A 20,443-nucleotide genomic window follows, 5' to 3' on the forward strand; every position below is an offset into this window, starting at 1 on the left:
TGATAATAATAAAACATTTTATTTGTATAGCACTTTTCTAAATACTCAAAGACACTTTACAAGGAGAGAGAAAGCAACGATGAAAACATGTCATGAATAAAAATAGAAACAACTTTAAAAAGAGAAAATACAATGTCAGTAGAATTGTGGGTATTTCGATGAACACCATGTTAGCGAGATAACGTAACAGGACTACATATTGGAACCATCATTAAACTGTTATTCATCAAGGTGACCGTTTACAAAACTCACTTCATCCTCTAGTTGGAGTTATCTGGCCAGGTGTGATTGGCTGCTTGTTAAAAGCCCCTGCAGGTCGGTGTTCACCAGATCCATCCTGTGAGCAGTGAGACGCAGAGGGGACGGTTTCTCGAGGGAAAGCAACACTGGAGGGTGTGTGGGAACCGTAGTGGGGGGTTGGGGTTGGGGCGTCCAGGGCTGCAGACAGGAGCCGTTTTCACACTTGAGCTCCAAACAATGTAGGGGGAGACAGTTTCCTTTTCACACATGTAGCACACAACACTAGATTCTGTGTCAGATGCGTTCTCACCTACTGGAAAATACTGTTTTTTTTAGACGAGTGGTGGCGCCTGGGTACACTGTGATCGAGGCGAGACATGAGCCGGATTACACGCAGTCACGTAGCCGGTTCATAATTTGGCCAAGAACAACCAAGTGTTTTTGGTGTTCATTGAATTTGTCTGGAGGACACTTCTCAAGTTACACATTTTCGTTGCCATATTGGTGCAAATCACCCTTCTTCTTCAACCTCAGACGTTTGTTTTCTTGACGTTTTGTTGCAAGCTGCATGATAGGAAGGTCATCAACACGCCCACTTCCTCCCCGTGAATGCTCCAGACAACGGACTACTCTATTCACACATGGGGCTCAGTCGGACATTACAAGGACTTTGAAATAGGTAACTGGCAGGGTAAAGTCCGTTCAATGTCCGATCCTACTGCTTTGGACATATGCGTTCTCACATACAGCTACTGTCTAGATAAGTTCAGGGTTGTAGCGCATGTGTGAAAGGGGCTACACTGTGTTTTGGCCACTGTGAATTCCAGATGCAGCGACGGTATGGGCTCCAAGCGGCCCAATACTGCTGCTAAGTCACTGGTGATCATGTGAGCGAGTGGGGATAGGGGGTTGATGTAAGGCGATGTTACATCTTCACAGCCGACACAGCTCTAGATACAGGGTGAGGGTGGGTGTCAAAGACGATAATAATTATACAGCACTTGTCTTAAAGTGCTTTAAAGTGAAAGGAACAAAACATGTTAACAGTCAGTTTGAAACAAATGGGGATGTTATCTTTTAGATTTGATTCCCAGCCAACAGATTATTAAAAACTACAATAACAATGAGCCACCAGTCAGATGCAAGTTTAGAAAAAAGTGAGCTTTCAGTTGTGTGTTAAAAGAGCGGTCCTTGTCGGTGTTTGTGGCTGGTAACATTGAGGTCTTTCTCAACAGCAGGCTTCAGTCTTCACCGCACAGAAAATGTACATGTCAGCATCTTGCACGGAACAACAGTTTGCTGGGTTGTTCCCGTTGTAGATGATGCTTAGAGAAGACCGGTGTGGGCACTGTGAAGTCAGGGGAGAACGGAAGCGGCTTTCGGAAATAGTTGAGACACCTGCTAACGCACAATATACACAATCTTCATTCTGTTGAAGGGGTATGTAAAATAAAAACAATGTCCCCTTCTTCTTCTTCTTCTTCTAGGAGCCTCATTTGACTAAAACATGGGTTTGTGTTCTGAAACATATCAGACTGAAGGAAGAATTTTGTCACATTTACTTTGACAGCTTCGTGCCCTGAAATCCTCGTTCAGGGTTTGGAACACACTCCTGATAAAAATAGCCTTTCGTTTCATTTAACATATGGAAAAGGGGCGGGGGAGGGGACACTATTCATAATAGGAAGGATAGATATTTTCATAACTAGAGTGGGAGAGGAGGATGGGGGAGATAAATTCTTAGTGAGGACAGACATTTTAACTTATATCAGTACATGGCATAGATCATACATGAGGGTCAAGGCAACACATTTTTTTTAAACCTAACTACTCAGTAATCAATCTCAACTAGTTCTCAATGTGCCCTTCCCCAATCCCAAACACGTTCCAAAAGGTGGGGGGAGGCGGTGGAGGGGTGTCCAAAGTCCTCCCTCCTTTATGCTCCTCAAGCGTTGGGTGGGAGGGTTTGGATGAGGAGGGTGTGGGGGTGCTGGAGGTGGACGCGACGTAATGGGGGGCGGCTGGTTTCCCGGGGGTCTCATTGATTGTAGAGGGAGCGCTGCTCCCAGGGCATGGCCTGGATGGTGCGTGGCACGGGGGAAGGCTTGAGCGTGGGCGCTCCGTTTGGATGGAGGGAGTGGATGGGGTTGATGGTGGTGAGGGGCCGCTGGGGAGCCAGAGAGAAAGTGTCCTGGTGCTTCGGCTGTAGGAGGAGTTGAGGGGGAAAGGGGGGAGTTAGAGAATCAGAAGAAGGGAAGGGAGAAAAAGAACAGCGTCAACAGTGTGAGCTTTCAGATTGATAACACTGATTGATGCACTGGTGAAGTTCAAATGGATGAGGAAACAACACGCATACATAAAACCAAGGGCAGAAATGAAGGTGTAGTTAGAGGTGGAGACAGAACATGGAGAGCAGAGCTGCACAAGCTGAGCAACATATTTTTGACGCCTAGTTCACACTACATGACTTTGGCCCCGATTCTTCACTCGCTGAACGTTTTTTAAGCTCCCTGACAAAAACCCCGGATCAAAGGCAAATCAACGCTTGAGCTCCATGTGTGAACTGTTCAAAGGCGTGAGCCAAGATCCTCACCAATTCTTCGCAGACCCTTCCTCGATATCTTTCAGGCTAAATATCTTAACCGGTCAGGGAGTCCAAGAACCAATGAGAGCGCAAGATACGGGTTGAGGGGGAAATCAGGCCCAGGGTTTAAATTCAGGTTAGCAGGAGCACTAAAGCAGAAGTAGCCGGAACGGCTGGTGGAAGTCTCCAGTGTGCAGCCCGCTCTGTGGGCCACACTTCATCATCATCATCATCCGTGTAACTTCAGACATGGCAGTTGAACCTTTTTGGCTCAATGCACCGCTAAGCAACTTTCATAGTGCTATCCCCTCTAATGCATTATGGTATTACGTCATGTCCCGTGTCACTTCTCGCATGTGTTTAACAGAATGAATGCACAGACATCGGGGGTTCCTCCTGGAGAAAGATCTTGTAGTGTGTGACCTGTCGCCGGTCAGTCATGTAGTGAAAACCACAAGGATTTAAAGACTCCAGATTACAAGAGCTGTGTAGTGTGAACAGTACAGCGATCTGAAGACACTGAAAGTCTTGTAGTGTGAACTGAAGGATTTCCTCTGAGGGCTTCACGTCTGTCTACAGGTTTCCTTGTTGAATCCTCAAGGTACACTATCAATATTAACCAAGGTATCAAATTCACATTAATCCCTAGGATTGTTATGTTGCGTTTTGATAATTACATAATTTCCGCAATATGACTCCAACAATCATCAGACAGGGTTAGTGCTGCTGTAGCATTCCCACATCTTACATACACCTGGTGAGTCCAACATTATCAATGCAGAATGGAAGGATGGAAAAATGATAAAAATAAATGAATAAGACCACAACTGTCCTTTAGGTTCACTGTAAGATTGTGATTAGAGTTTAATTAAATGTTCTCATTTCTTCTTACTCTTATAGATATTAATGTAAAGCAGATTATCTCAATATGGCATTTGAACTACTTGCCCTCTTCTTTTCAGAACTAGTCGTGATATTTACCAGATTTACAGTTATTTATGCTGTAAAATAAATACGTTTTTTTAACATTACACTTCTGGCATATACATATATATATACATACATACGTATACATATATATATACACACACACACACACACATATATACATATACACACATATACATGTATACATATATATATATATGTGTATATATACACATATATATATACATATATATGTATGTATATATACATATATATATATATATATATATAATATGTGTGTATATATATATATATATATATATATATATATATACATACATACACACACACACATATACATATATTTGGGTGTTAATACATGACTTTGATCTGGATCCATTCAGTATCTAAAACCTTTGAGAAGACTTAATAACACCTGAGACTTTCATCTTTTGGACCTGCAGACAAAGTGAACATTTGAGGAACTGTCCATTAAACTTGATGCTTCTCGACTGTTTAACCAGAGAAGGCATCACTGATAACTGCAATATCAACATGTGCAACACGAGTGAGTCAATGATTAGTGTCAAAATGTGAAAGGCAGAAAGTTAGCAGCACAGCCCCAAGTTAGTAGGTTCCTACCACCAGTTCAGAGCCAAGCTAAAGAGTGAGCCTGTAAATTGGCTTTTAGTCTGCTGTTTTCCTCTGCTGGGCACTGGGACCTTCAATTGAGTTAACTAGCCATTAGCGTGACTAATTGAATCTATCAGGGGGCTGATAATGTTACTGAATCTAATGAGGCCTGTACTGTTTTAAGTCCCAGTGTCTTATCTAGATGAATTTCTTGCCAGAGTTAGCCTAGGGGATAGTCAGCTAACTTTTCTTCTTCTTTGTGAAACTGTATAACTTGGATCAGACTAATCTAAGAGCAGAATCAAGAGTGGCCTCACTCTACAGACCAGTCTACAATATCTGGGTGAAACTGGCCCCGCGTGTCATCTATTAAGACGTCTTTCTAGCCGCTGAGCTAAAGTTAGCTGTCTTAGTTCAAAATCGAGGTCGATTATGATGGTTCAAATATGAATTCTTAAAATATAGGTCTAGTTAATGTTGTCTCCTATATCCTGGTATTCATAGTTGGACAGTGCAGTATGTGATTGCTTGCACACGTCATTTTTGTATGTAACATTACAGCTAGACCAACAGATTCACCGATGTCTTTTTGAAATGCAAAAAGAGACACAATCCAGCTGCTATTTTTATCATAATAGCCACAAAATGACCTGGCTACAGCTGCTAAAATCTAAAAGTGAGTAGGCTGCTTACAGAATTGACCCTGCCATCGGTTTTACAGGGACCACTGGGGAAGGGGGAGCTTGTAGTTATGGGACATTACCATCAGTGCCACATAAACATTTGAAATGAAAACAGCAGACAAAAAGCCAACTTTAAGAAGACAGCAGAGACTGTATCCACCAGGTGACTCCGCAGACAGCAGCACTTGAGTGCACCTATATTTATCTTAAAGGGACAGTTCACTAAACACATATTTTTCCTTTTACCTATGGTGTAATTTCTCAGTGATATCAGCGATGGAGATGTCTGCTTTCTCTGCAATATAACAGAGCTAGAGGGCACTCGGCTCATCTCATCTCTCATGTCTCATTCCAGAAATCATGAGCCAGTTAATCAAGATAATAATGTGAACGGTACCATTTATTTCGACCAAACTACACCTGCTAACTGTATCACAGCGCAGAAGGAAGCAATGGGAAGCTCACACAGAGATGTAGACATTAATGGCGTCATACTTTGCTTAGCTTTAAAGTAGTATTGACCTACTCCAGGTACTAGAGTACCTCTCGTTCTTCTGCATGGTGACACAGTCGTTAGGTGTAGTACGGTAGAAAGAAAATAGCTAGCCCCTATGGGGAACTGCTCTCAACAAAGTCTGTGGATCATCTTGAGTAACCGGGTCAAGATTTTTTGGTATTATTTGAGTGTAACTAGTTCCATTATATTGAAGAGAAGGCAGACATCCCTACGGCAGATGCCTCCAACACTCCGCAACTCACACTAAAACTATCTAGATTAATAAATAGCACTACAGGTAAAAGGAAAAATATGTATTTTTGACTTGGGGGCTGAACCATCCCTTTAAATCATGAAAACAAACAGTTCTCTGTCTTATCCATAGTCAAGAGGAGGAGAGACAGGAGCTGTGAGCAGAGACTCCCAGTGGACACATAAGATATTAGTTCCTCTCTCCTGATGTTAGTAGCCAGACAGAGAGAAGACAGCTAGGCAGCTAGCCGGCAGACTGTGGGTGTGTGGCGGTTCGCTCTCCTACCATGGGGTTGGCGCTCAGCCTAGTGTATCCCGAGCTCAGCTCCTTTACCTCAGGCACCAGGGGCTGGAGCAGGGAGTAGGAGGAGGACGGGGTGGCACTGGAGGAGGAGATGTGTTTGGAGGACGAGCTCCTCATGCTCTGGCTGCTCTGGGAGGACACCGAGCTGGAACGGCCCTGCTGGAACAGACGCACGCTCAGCACACTCTCATATTAACACAGAATGGTTCCCCAGTGTTTGCTCTGGTTTCTCCTCCTTACCTGGTGGGGGTCAGGCACAGACTGGCTGCTCACGCCGCCCGGCCCTCCCTGGGACATTGGGGAGACGCAGTGGGAGGGCAGAGGTTCCTGCTGGCCATGTCCTCCATGCTGCGGTTGCATCATGGAGTTAGCACTGTTCTGCTGCTGCTGCTGCTGTTGCTGCTGCTGCTGACGGCGAGCATTGTAATTGGAACGACGACCACCTCCAGACTGGATGGGAGGAGTGAGGAGAGCAGGAGGTGGACAGAGAAAGACAGGAGGAAGAGGCATTCTGTTAAACATTTCTGTCTTTATGCACATGGTTTGTGCTACATGCATGAAAGTAATGCATACAGAAGATACGGAGCGGCGGAGAGGTGACGGATGAATGTGATGAACTCCGAATCAGATTATTCTTCTTGTACCGTTTAGTGTAAATGTCTTAAGTTTATGCATTTCAACTCATTACCTTTCACTACCCTTTTTTAAACCTATTAATAAAATTCGATATGAGGCGATGGAGTGGTCAAGTTGTACACTCATGCACATACAAACAGATACACTCACACAAACATTAATTCCACCCAACCTAGAACTGTACAGACTGTCGACTTCAACATTAAAAGGGACAGTTCTCATATTTTGAAGTGTGGTTGCACAAGGTCATAGTCAGTGTAATACTACAGTACATGGCGGTCGGCACGCCCCCAGTTTGGAGAAGCAGACAGGAGGACCGACGCAGAAGCTAAGAAGCTATATGAGCTTAAGTGTACGCTATATTTAGAATACTTTCACCTCTTTACCTTGCTGTCAGACAGCCATGTTAATGTGGGAGGAACTGAAGCTCCCGTCAAAGCCACCAGACTCCACAGGGTAATTTTACCTCACAGAACACAGGAGTTGCTGGTTTACGGCTTCCTCAATCGGCTAGTTTGCTTGTGTTACGGAGTGATTTTGGCGTTTTGAATTGTTAAGAATTAACAGAGCACCTTAAAGTGCATCAGCGTTGTTTTAAAGCAAATTTGCAGCACTTTAATATACACTTTGAAAATAAGTAGTTGCGATAAATGACCTGTTGACTTCCAGCTGTGTCCCCTGGTCAGGGCAGGAATAAGCCACTAGAAGGCCCTGGGGCAAAAATGAGCTGTAGGCCTCTTTTCTCCCATTCTCTGTGCATTTTACATGGTATTTGGTTGGACTTATTTCAAAAGGATTTTTAAATGTTATGGTCAGACAGCCTGCTCTGACAGGCATCGACAGTTTGTCTTTGCTTTAAATGCTAAAGTCACGTTAACATCGCCAGCAGTGCAGTAACACTGAGACAGACGACAGCACAGAGGGAAAACATTTAGACCAGAGACAGCCTCAATCACAAGTGCTTGTGTTTGTGTGCATCACATCTAAATCTCCCTTACTCAAAGCTACAGTCCTATCTGCTGACTCTGCCTCAGACACACGACACACAACACACACACACACACACACACGCACACACTCCCTCAGGCTCACACCAACCTGGTTTTTGGCCGCGGCGCTGCAGCGGTGCTGGGCCAGGTCGAGCATGGTTCGGTAGCTCTTAAAGCAGGACGGGCAGTTGAACCGGTTCTTATGAACCAACCCCACGCACACACAGACACGCACAGACACACACACACATAAATTTGGATTACTAAACTTGTGAGGAACAATCCACTGAATTTGCGTCACTGACTCTTTCCCTAAACTGAGCCTAACCCTGGTCTAACCCTAACTCCAGAGGGTCAACAGACATGTCCTACAATATGTTACATGCAAACAAGGTAAATATTAAGTATTTATTACCACTATACATATGTTCATACACATGCACACATGCACACACGCACACACACACACACACACACACACACAGTAGCCTCTTTCACACAGCAGCGATATTGCCGTCTGGCTTCGCTTTATCACACTGATCCAAACAAAGACAGCGTAATGCGGGCCAGTGTTCAGCACCACAGCATTTGGTGTGGGTGTGTGAGCTACTCCGCACCGTTAATCAACCAACAGAACCCCACCAACAAACCTTTATGCGTTATAGCAGCACAATTTTTTAGTAGACAGAAGGACAGAAACGCACTGAAGACACGTCTTGAGAGTTTATGCCAACATCTCTAAAAAAACAAGTATTTCCAAGGCATCCCTTCACATATGAATACATGTCAATCATTATAAAACACACAGTTTGAGGCCCACTGGACACAGTGTTTGTAGGAATACCGCTTTGTCACATTTTGACCTGCATGTGGGTCGACTCACGCATCACTACTGCACGTGGTCCCGCCCTGCCAGCTGTCCCTTTCACAAAGACAGCGGTTCGGCACGGTTACAGCTCTGTGACTACACTATGTCTCTCTATTTTGTCTGAGAGATTAGAATAGATCAGATTAAAGGCGCACCAGCCCCACTCTGAACAGTGTGAAAGTGGCTGTTTCTCCTACATAAAGTCCTCTGTGGAGCGGCGCCAGTTTTACCACCTCCGCCACAGAAACATCAACAATCTCAATTCCATTATGAAATTTGGAATTGATTAATAAAGTGGTTCCTGTTGGCATACAAGTGGACAAACAGCACCTTTTTCACAGTTTAACAAGGTTACGCTTCAGAAGCTTTCAGTGCTATGTGAAGTTGACATTTGATTCTCCTGCGTCTTCAATGCATTAAGACTTTTCTCCGTTTACAGCGGAGGTATGTGACAAAAACATAATGATTATCACGAATTCAAAGCAACACATAGCATTTGATCTAGAAAATGGTCATTAGGCAGGTGAGGTATTCCTTATTATCATCTACTTTAGTGCGAAATTTACCAGAGAACACCAACAATTAAGAACTTTTAGACAGTGCAAATGTAACTTCATTTAAATTTAACTGGGTTATTGTTGGAATGATATTTCGAACTTTCTGCTCCTTCACAAAATAATAGTACTGTCTTTGTCTTAAGCCATTCTTAGTCAATTAACACTTGAACGATTGTGTCAACCAATCGATTAATCGATTTAAATCGACAGATTCATGCAATGGCACCTCTTTAAAAATCTTTACCACAGATGTGCTCCTAAGTTTTTTGGAAATAAGTCATTTAGCATGAAAAAAGCATAAAAATTGAATAAAGAACCAACCAATTAGTTGACTAATAAACTAAGTTGTAAATAGTTGTAAGTATAAGAGTTTTAGAGCTGTAAACATCAATAACATATGAACTATTATAAATAAATCTAAATTGGCCTTTCATGAGTAGTGGACTGATTTCCTACCACAGCCAACAGTGATGCTTTGTGTAACCGCACAACAGAAACAAACTAAATGAAACAGAATGATTTTAAGTTACTCTATACATCGAACAAAACATAGTAATATACTTCTGCAGACCTGACACACTGGTGTTACACGAGGACACAGTTCTGAGCACTAGTGTCGAGCTGCAGACCAGGAGAGCAGATGCAGTCTAATATTAAACCTGAACATTAAAGTTTAAAATGCTGCCTCTGTAGCCTTCTGTACATTATGTTGGTGCACAGCCCAGGTTCTCTGCCTCCTGCAGGCTACAGCTGCTCTGTTAAAGCACCCACATGTCACACCTGGAGACACGATGTGCTGCACGGTGACAAAGTAGGCCAGAGTAGACTAGTGAAGGCTTTTCGGACAGAGTGCAAGTGAGGGCTGACATCTTATGGTCATTTTTTACCTCTTTGAAACTCTAAATGACCAGATCTTCATCACAGAAAGATGATTACAACCCGGTGGTTAAAGCAGGGCACTTTAGCTGCGGTAACTTCAGTGGATAACAACTGTTATTGAGAGTTCAAACCAACACTATAGCACTGCATTGAAACTACCAAAAACGTTGCACTAGTGACGCCTCCTTGCATGTCAGAGTGCCTGTACGGAGAAAGGTGAACTATTACACCGTATAGAAGAACTTTGATGGCAGGTGAAAAAAAACAAAGACTTGTTGACGCCATGTGTCACGAAGGTAGCACACACACACACACACACAGCAGGGTTGGAACTAGTAAAGACTACAGGGCAGAGGGAACAAATATTTAAAATTTGGGGGAAACGATGAAAATGATGGCATTGTTGATAGTCCTAATTGTCACTAATTAGACCAGGGTCGTACAATTCCAGTCCTGGAGGGCCGCTGCCCTGCATGTTTTAGGCATTTCTAATTCTGAATTAGACTAATCTTAAGTGCAATTTGCTAACAGGCTAAAGTCAAACTTGTTTGTGGGGGAAGAAGCATCACTCTGAAACACTGCTGGAGTGTTTCTGTAGTTCCAACGGCTCCAACAGAGTGACACATCTTTTCTTAGGAATCACATGAATTTCAGGAGTTGCATTCTCCGGTTAAACTTTCATCCACATCAGATCAGTCGTTTAAACTTATAGACTTGATAGCGTTGAATCAGAACCTCCAGTCAAAAATAGGGTGTGTCAGATTTGTTAGCGACAGCTGTTATTTCAGTGCGTCACATATTCACATCAACGTGCTAATTAAAAGTATTGGGGTCCTTAGAAAACAGTTATTAAATACTGTAGAGTGAACAGCTGAGAGGTTTCACTGCTCCTAGCATAACAATAAATGTAACCGTGTGTTATTGTTCAGATAAATGACGTGCGGAATATTAATTTGTGTCTGGTGATATTCTTTATTTCTTTATTGTGCATTAATGCATGGCTGAAAATAGTCCCCAACACATGTACTATGTGTAGTAACGTTTAACTGTTTCTGAAATTATTTTTTATGAAACAATATAATCATTTGTAAAGCCCCTTGTGTCATTAATGTGTCATTAAAGTAATGTCACCTACATGCTCAACAGTGAATTGAATGAATGGCTGACAGGAGGTGATTTTCCCCATTCATTTACTCTGCTGACATTTCAGAAAATCCTTATACAAAGAGTTTTAAGCCTGCAACCGAGCCAACCAGCTACGGGAGGAATTGTGACCCCAAAATATTCAATCTTGCGCAAAAATACATTTGGAAAATAAAATAAAAGGCAAAGGTACAGGACTGTGTACATAAACGACCGTAGAGTTCAGTGGTAGACGTGGCATGGTTGTGTCAACATTACCATGGCAACAGCTACCAATCAAAGGCGGTGTTCACACTGCGGTTACAAGTGACCACTCATGTGTGACCTATAGCTGATTTGCTTTTGACAGTGTGAACAGCACAAGTCCCATTGAATCTGACATTTTCTAATCAGAATTAGGCCACTTTTAAATGTGCTACTAAATCGGACACGTATCGGATTTTTTTTAATGCGACTGCAATCGAAGCAGCAAGGTCACATATAATGCGACTTTGACGACATTCTGACGCGCGCTGCACTGTTTTGACAAATAAAGTTGATTGGAAGGGAAAAAAAGTGTGCCACAGGTGAGAGCCAGGAACAGAATCAAAACAAACATGGACAAGGACAGTAGTGAAGCGGGCGGTCAGTGGAGGGATAGTGAAGTTTTAGACCTCATAAGAATTTGGGGCGACACTTCGGTGCAAGCTAGAGTCGAAGGGTCTTATCGTAACCAAAATGTTTTGAGAGCATTTTGAGAGAAATGACGGAACAGGGCCGTAAAGTCCTACAATACCTGTTGTAGTGCTTGGGCACGGCACGAATGGACAGTGTGAGTGCGCCCTTAGAATTGTTTCACTGGTTTATGTATTTCAGACCTAATTAATTGTACAACACAGTTAGAACATTGAGACGCGGCTGTTAAATAGAAGAGGAGCACAGAAATAAATCTTCTCTGCTCAGAACTTTGATTCATAGACTTGATCACAGAATCTATCACATTCATGTAGCAAAACAAAACACATCATAAAAAATAACTCTCCCACTTCATCGTATATAAGCTCTCGCAGACCCACCTGGTTGGTCGTAGCAGCGGTGCAGCGGTGCTGGGCCAGCTCCAGCATGGTCCTGTAGCTCTTGCAGCAGGAGGGACAGTCGAAGCGATTGGGCCCGTCATCGTGGATCCTCTGGTGGTTACGGAGGTATCGGGCCAGACGGAAGGCCTTCCCGCACAGGTCACACATGTAGCGCTTCTGACCGTGGATTCGCATGTGGTTGCGCAGGGACATGTAGTTGGTGTAGGGCTTGCTGCAAAAGTCACACCTACATTTTGGGAGACAAGAAGAGTGCAGAGGTTAGAGGTAGAAATGTACCAAATGCACTTCACCTCACTACCTTCTATGTAAGTGATGAGTGATGCGGTGGGAGCTCTGAGAAACGGTGAATGCCTGGAGTGCAGGAAAATTGTAATCATCTACGCAGAAGAGGTTGGAGTAAGTCCCTACCTGAAGTCTCCAGTCTTGTGAGTGAGCTTGTGGTTGAGCAGGGAACTGGCATGCTTGTAGGCGCAGGTGCACAGGTCGCAGGCGTACGGCCTCTCGTCTGAATCCATGTCGTCTGTCGCCGTCGTCACTGGTGGCGGCGCTGGCGCTCGGGACTCCAAGGAGAGACCGGTGCTGGAGAGTGACGCTGAGGAGAGACTGGAACTGGAGAGGGCTGCCGCGGACGCAGGGAGCTGATCGCACCAGCTGATGGTCGAACTTGGCTGTGACAGAGGGGAACATATTAAAGATGAGTATTGCAACATATCAGCAAGTCATTGACACTTCAAGGACTGATTGTTTGAGCATTTTACTGGTAACTGGCCATTTTGATATGAAACGATATTTTGTCTTATCGTGCCATGACATACAACTAAACATGTTAAACACTTTTTAATATAATGAGGCAAGTCTTCAGATGTTTCATAAATGATGGGGATATCATTCTATCAAGCACCGCTGTAGTGAGTAGACTTAAAACATAAAATATGCCGTTACAGTGGCCGACCAGAATACACTTAAGGTGAAAACAATCTGGAAGTGCCGCAGCTCAGCACCACGGACAGCAACAGAGCCAGTGCTGCAGAAAAAGAAACACAAACACATAAACACTCTCTGGCAACTTTATTAGGTACGCTTATATAATCTAATGCAGTCCGGTGCTACAGCTCTGCCATAGCCTTGTTTATATTGGCACGGTTCTGTTCAAAAGCTGTTAATCCAACCATATGCGAGTGATGGTGTTGATCTGGACTGCACTGACTGAAATGTGTTTGTAATTTTCTTTCACTCTTTCAATGCAATTTCCATTGATGTAAACTACAACCTCCATGATAAACATGTAGGTGTAGATGAATTAACATCTCACGCTCTGACAGTGTCAAACAAAACCGACCATTATGTTTGTTGCAGCAGAGTTGTTGTATTAAAATATATATTTTTAAAAAACATAAAGGAGGAGTGGGGAGCTGAAAAGCACCCAGGGAGCAATTAGGGGTTCAGTGTCTTGCTCAAGGACACTTCAACATTTGAACAAGAAGCTGAGGATTGAACCTCCAACCTTGCGGTTTAAAGCAGAACCGATCTACCTGCTGGGCCACAGTTGCAGTGATTATAATGCCTTACACTGTAGAGGTGTACCTGACGTAAAGAAATGCACTGCAAATTGAGAAACACAAGAAAACACAAACAATTACGTGTCTTTGTGTTTAAATTGCTGAGATCTCTTGGCCACAGATCAGACAGAAATATAGTAATGTTATTATTAGAGGAAAAACCTGTCTGCTTAACATTGCCGCCTAAACCACTGTACATAGTGTGCCTTTTCCCCATCAACTGAGATGGATGATGAGCTGCACAGTTTCAATAACTGAGATGGGAGACACTGCATTTAGGAGCTGGTGTATGTATATGTATGGATGTGTGTGTGCGTGTGTGTGTACCATAGGGCCATCAGAAATGACCAATGATGTTAAATCATAATTTTTAAGATGCAGTGTTTTGATACCAAGAGTTCTGGGGAGGAAACTAAGCACTGGTTTTGGGAAATTCAGCAGCTCCCTGTACACATGGATGGTGGAATACATCTTGATTTAACTTGCATGTGTGTGACAGCGAAATATAGATAAAAGTAGCCCACATTCAAATATAACACTGTGGTACATATATATATTTAAAATGCGTTGGTGTGCGCGCTGTGCAGATAATCTGACCATGAATGAACCGCACAGTCTGGCATCACAAAGAGGTCTTTCAAAGTCCTCCGCGGGGCGTCTTCCGCTCCCGTTTCCTGTGGGACAGCCCCGGTCTGTTTACTTTGCGCTGTTCGCTAACAATATTGGGAGGCCTCCGTGCAAACACCTCCGCTTTCTCTGCTCCAGTGAAACCCTGTACGGTTCGTAGATACCGGAGCAGACCTTTCCAAAGAAAAACACGCTGCCTTATTTTGCAGGGCTCCGTGTGAGCTCGCCGTGCTGTGATTGGCTGAGGCAGCCAGTGTTGTCTGAAGTTAGCATTAGCTCGGTGATGCTCGGCTACAATAACACGCGTTTTTCGTGAACCTTCGGCGACTGTTCACAACACACATGTGGCGTATACGTCCAATTTCACTATGTACTTTATGGTATCTGTAAGAAATACGGTGTTTGGGAGGTAATAATTAACGTTACTGTGGTCACTTAGCTCGGCAGCTAAGAGTCAAACTAGGCCGTGAGCCGCTCAGCATGACGGTTGGTAGCTACGTTAGCACAGAGCTAACGACGCTGTTTCGGAAACATCACCCGCAGCTTCAGCTCACCAAGTGATGCTAAACTGGACTTCAGTGTGTTAAAACCCCCGTGTGAATTAGAGACCTGCTAGGAAATTGTAGCTTTCTTAGATATGTGTTCGTTAACGGTGGTGCAGCTGTCTTTCTTACTCCGGAGTCGTTGGGATCCTTCTTCCAGAACAATTGGGAGCAGTGGCCGAAAGACTCTGTCGATGTCACATAATTCACTCCGTTTCTGTCCTGAAAGTCTCCGTGTGTGCTGCCGGTGTTCGTCCTGGCGTACATCGTCGCTTCTCGGTTTATTCGACTTTTTTAGTGGCTGGAAAAAGAAATAGGGCCGCTTTGTCGGGATCTTCTTCCGAAAAGAAAAATATTTCTTCTGTGAAATGAGCGTTTTGGCGGCGGACATATCGAAGCACGCGGGCCATTACTGCCGCCTGCCGGACGGGAGTAATGACGACCACGGAAATATAAAATCACATGAAGTTTAATAGTAATATTAACCCTTTAATGTCCTAACTAAGAAAAAAAAAACAATGGATGTTTGTGAAATCATAATAAATCCATACTTAATGAATTAATGATGCGAGTTTTTTGGGCTAGCTTCACTTTACCACATAAGGACTTTTTTTTATCCTCAAAGCAATTTCAGTCAAAAACAACTGGACTGGTTGTTTGTCTAGGAAGACTGGACCAGTCCCAGCCTGGTCAGATGCGTACATGAACTGATGAAGCCTCTTGGATGAGAGGTGAAACGTCTTCCTAGACAAACAACCAGTCCAGTTGTTTTTGACTGAAATTGCTTTGAGGATAACGATGACCTGTACGAATGAGAACATTCACAGGCTTGAGACTTTTTTTAGTTACATCTGTTTAGTAAGACCTCTATAAACTAAAATACCTTGCACTGAGATCATTTCTATGGATCACACCAGCCACAGCGGCAAATTGTGTGTGTGTGTGCGGGGTGACTCCTTCTGTACTTCCTACCCCCCTACTTATGACGTCCTTCCTCAGACCACACACATTGATCTTGGCCTTCATTTTCATCTCAACTACACATCTGTAAAGTCCCATGACTCTATCTTGCACGGGCTTTCTCGGATCGCCACCATTTTCAAACTTGGCCTTCAATTTGATGTCCACTACACACCTGTAAAGTTTTGTGACAGTATCTTGCACCTCTGCAACGCTATCCAGCCACAAACATGTGTCTACAGACAGATAGACAGAAATAAACACCTGGAAAAATACTCAAATCTACTTCTGTGGTAGTTCCTGCTACAGAAGGTGTCTCCTGGACAACGTTTTGTCATGATGGCACACACAAACACTCACAAGGGGAAACAGCCAGGGTTAAATATGCCAACCTTTGAAAATGTCACAGCCCTCAAACTGGAGAATTTTTTTTTGTTCCTTCATTCAGGAGGCGAACTGAAAAGGCAAAGCAACAGTGACATCTTTTGAATTTCTTTGGCAAAACATACCTTAATCTAATAGTAGAGATTGCTCAATCGGGTTGAATTCAACACATCTTTTAAAAAGATATAGTGACTCAAAATGAGGAGAATGTTGGGGAGAACACAGACTGTGGTGGACCCGGAGGCTTCCTACACTTTATTTCTCGGTTTTCTCCTAAATATGATGCGATTAAGAGTTTGTACAACAGGCTCCTGTTTTATCTTTCAAATGACATTTTTTTTTTTATGGGGCTGTAGTAGCTCAGTCCATAGGTGACTGGGCTGAGAACCGGAGGGTTGCTGGTTCGTGTCCCTGTGTGGTCCATGAATGGAGTGTGGACTGGTGACTGGAGAGGTGCCAGCTCATCTCCTGAGCACTGCTGCCCAACTGGGGCGGCGGTCACTGGCAGCCCCCTCGCTCTAACATCTCTCCATTAGTTGCATGTATATAGGTCCTGTCTGTGCATGTGTGTGTATTTTGGGCCTGTGTGTGTGTAAAATGAAAAATAATAGAGTGAAAATTGAATTTCCTCATTTGCGGGACTAATAAAGGAATTCTTCTTCTTCTTCTTCTTCCACGCCTCTTTATCAGGGGCAGATTAAGGTTGTCATGCATCCTGAGGCTACTCTTTGTGTGAGGCCCTCTCTTTCTCACTATGCTACCAGAAAAAAACCTAATTTTGTGCTTAGCTTGCATGCTAGGAATACTACATGGCCCACATGCAGTGGGGTGCACTTGCATACACAAACATTAAGACAGCCTTTACTGTAAATAGCAATGCTACAGAAAAACGCTCACAGTGCATCTGCAAATTTGCAACACACAATTTTACACAAACCATGTATAAACTATAAGACTTTTCCGTTTAGATCAGTTAGTTAAAGTTCAGGTTAAGTGTTGATGTGACATGGCATGAATATTCTACAGTCTGTTAATCTTTTCCAAGGCTGCTCCTTATTGTAGCGATGATGATCGTATTTCAGCATAATAAACCCGCACCACCTGACCTGTGTTTGATTCAAAGGTCATAAGAATAAAGTAAAACATTTATTCAGTCAGCCAACAGTAACACTTTTACCTTGCTGCTGTCTCGTGGGGACAACTTAAGTAAGTGTAATTCTCTTATTATTAGTATCTGCTTCTTTTGAATCTTCCTTCCAGAAAGAATCTATCTTTGCATATGTCTTTGTTTGCTATAAACAGTAAAATAATGTTATTTCATCACTGATTTCTCTTAGATGAATGTTTGTATGTCCCAACATCGTATCAAATACAACTGGATTGACGTCTCTGTCTTTCTCTTTTGTCCATTTATTTTCACTTCTTGTCTCAGCAGCGGGTTCATCTCAACATGGAAAGGTATTGTGGTCAGCATTTTATATTATTATGGATACTACCTTTCTTTAACTGTAAGTAATTCACATGACAACCGTAATAAGACAAAGAAGTAAAATAATGAATGTGTAGCAGTACACACAATATATACATTTGTGCTGTTAACATTATAGATAAATATAAAAATTTGTTGAAAAGATTTCAAAGCTGATTCCGTCCAACAGAACGGTAAATACTGATTTCTGGACTCTGATCTCTGATTTTGACTTTGATACTAAGGCTATTATATTATTGATATAGTCTATTGTTACATATTTAGATTTTTTTACACCTTTATCCAAATTTTGACAGGTTTATATGTACTTTTATTGTGGTTGAAGTAAGTCTTTGTAGTATATCCATACATTATATGATGGATTTATTTTTATTTATTGCGTTGCAAAGTTACAAAGTGCTTTATACAATTTTAAAAACACAATAATAAAACAGTGGAGGAAATATTAGGATAAAGTACAACAGATTATAATTTAAAAGGGCTTTAAAGAAGACCATGTGTTGCCTCCACTGCCTCCAGCAGAAGGTTATTCCACAACTAAGGGCGCACTCACACTGTCCTTCCTGTGCAGTGTGAGTACAAACGGGCCTGGGGCGCGGGGGGAGAGGGAGGGGGGACAAGTACCCTAAAGCCCGGGGCGCGGTCCGGAAGGACAGTGTGAGTGTGCCCTAAAGGGCCCGCACAGAAAGGGCCCGTCCCCCTTTGGTTTTAAGAGGAATGACCATCCAGAGGATCTCAGTTTGCATTCAGGTGCTCAGGAGGTCGGCTATATATTCTGAAGCTAACCCTGTAGCCTTAAACAGGATCCTTTCATAGTTGGAAGAAGCATCATGAGACAAAAGAATTTATGTCAGTGAAAGTTGAAGTGGTTATCAAAGAAATTACAGAGGTTTCTGCAAGAGTTAGTAATGTTATGTTATCTGGGTTTAACTGTAGAAAATGTGACGCTTTCCAGTTATTGGTAGATTGTCAAAAGAAAGATATAATTGTGTATCATCAGCATAGAAATGGTCTCATGTGTGCTTATTAATAATATGACCATTGTGGTGGCATGTGAATAGAAAATAGCAAAGGAACGGATCCCTGTGGAGCTCCATATTTTAGTATATTGAAGCTCAATGATAAATTCCCATTTCAGTACAGAATGAGCTTTCTGAAAGATAAACAACAAAAGAAGAGAACAAATCTAAATCCAAACCTGAGATGCCCACCCAATTATACTGTTTAACTTAAAAAAATGAAAAACATTAAGACTGGTCTAAACGCTACAGACCAGTCTCCTAAGTATCTGTAACACCATATTGCCATAACCACCAAACCATTGAAACAAATACCACTTAAAGCCTATTACTCTGGACTGTGGCTACAATTGAGGACACTGAAATCCCAAATTGCACATTTTTACACGGACCCGTACAGACTTACTGTTTCATAGACTGGTTTAAGTATTTTTAGATGAAATGTATATTCAATTTTGATTCAAATGAATTAAAAAGCAACACAATAACAGCTGAGCGTGATAGTCATGTTTTGTAATTACTACCAACCCAGTGGGCCTAAAGCGTCTCATCCTCTCTGTCAATCAGCACCCAGCAAAAGGGGACACAATCCCCTCTCACCAGCTGTGCGTCCATGCAGAGTGGCCGTTCAATAGGGGGCCTGATTGATTTTAAAGACCAGCAGCACCCTTCCTCTGAAAACATGTAGGATTTGCACCATTCAGTTATGAGCATGTGACACAATATGTATCAATCTTCTCACAGAGTGTTTATCATTTTTACCTTACATCTTCTTCTCTGTCAATCAGCAGCCAGCAGGAAAGCGCACACTCAACTGTTTGCAGCGGCGTCCCCATGCAGAGTGACCGTTCAATAGGTGGCCTGATTGATTTTAAACATGCTTCTTTGGAAAAGAGGTACATTTTATGAGCATCAAAGTGTGACTGATTTTCCTATCCAAAACAATGAACCAACATAACAGCACCAATGTGTTAATATTGGGGCTCTTTGAATGCAGTGTTCAGAATTCATACGGAGTGATATGGGTTAAACGTTTCTTTAGGTAGCTTCCTCTAGCCTCCTCTGTACCTCCGGTCTCGCTGCCCGGCCATGTCTCTGTAGTGACAGCTAGTGTTGGTGTAGGTGTGAGTGTGTGTGTCTGTGTGTCAGCTTGGCTCTGTGTGTTTATGTGAATGTGTGAATGAACGTATATACATTTGTGTATGTCTCTGTGCATGATTGTGGGAGGGTTGGATTCTTTAAACTTTCTTCTCCAGATTTTATTTGATGTTTCTCTTTTTCTGTACATCTCTGTGAGGCACTTTGCGATGCTTTTCTGTATGAAGAGCGCCATATAAATAAAGGTTGTTTTGATTTGATTTGATTAATGAAACTTGTATTTTTTCCAAATTGCTCCCCTTTACACACATACACATTAAGGTATATAATATAACATTATATAGGTATAAAAATAAAGGTGATATTCCGGTGATTTGCCACCGCCTGCATTTGGAGGAATTGCAAGACACAGATTAAAAAAGAAGCAGCAGCAGACACTGAGATATCCTAAACGGAGGGGATTTTTTCCCCTGTCTGTTCAGATGCTAAACTACATTT

General features: G+C 42.7%; 1 protein-coding gene across 2 annotated transcripts; it reads right to left on the reverse strand.

Annotated features, from left to right (window-relative positions):
• LOC310960419 (uncharacterized protein) lies at positions 1 to 15,322 on the reverse strand. Of its 2 annotated transcripts, none has more exons than XM_083932123.1 (6): positions 15,128 to 15,322; positions 12,676 to 12,935; positions 12,247 to 12,493; positions 6,360 to 6,569; positions 6,102 to 6,275; positions 1 to 2,443 (listed from the first exon to the last, which is right to left on the reverse strand). In XM_083932123.1, exons 1-6 carry the CDS (start codon positions 15,260 to 15,262, stop codon positions 2,279 to 2,281), a joined length of 1,191 nt encoding a protein of 396 aa, XP_083788249.1. In that variant the 5' UTR covers positions 15,263 to 15,322; the 3' UTR covers positions 1 to 2,278. The 2 variants fall into 2 exon arrangements, with proteins under 2 accessions (XP_083788249.1, XP_083788248.1); XM_083932122.1 differs by having other exon boundaries at positions 6,102 to 6,278.
• Between the last annotated feature and the right edge of the window lie 5,121 nt (positions 15,323 to 20,443).

This window comes from Echiichthys vipera (genome assembly GCF_963691815.1).
Source record: "Echiichthys vipera genome assembly, chromosome: 17".
NCBI lineage: Eukaryota > Metazoa > Chordata > Actinopteri > Perciformes > Trachinidae > Echiichthys > Echiichthys vipera.

Bases quoted from the DNA above. Each gene is read 5' to 3' on its own strand.
- LOC310960419 (XM_083932122.1), bottom strand. From the start codon at position 15,262: ATGTACGCCAGGACGAACACCGGCAGCACACACGGAGACTTTCAGGAC. The intron at 6,279-6,359 runs GTAAGGAGGAGA...CGTCTGTTCCAG, and splicing joins CTGTGCCTGACCCCCACCAG to CAGGGCCGTTCCAGCTCGGT. The intron at 2,444-6,101 runs GTAGGAGAGCGA...CTCCTCCTACAG, and splicing joins GGCTGAGCGCCAACCCCATG to CCGAAGCACCAGGACACTTT.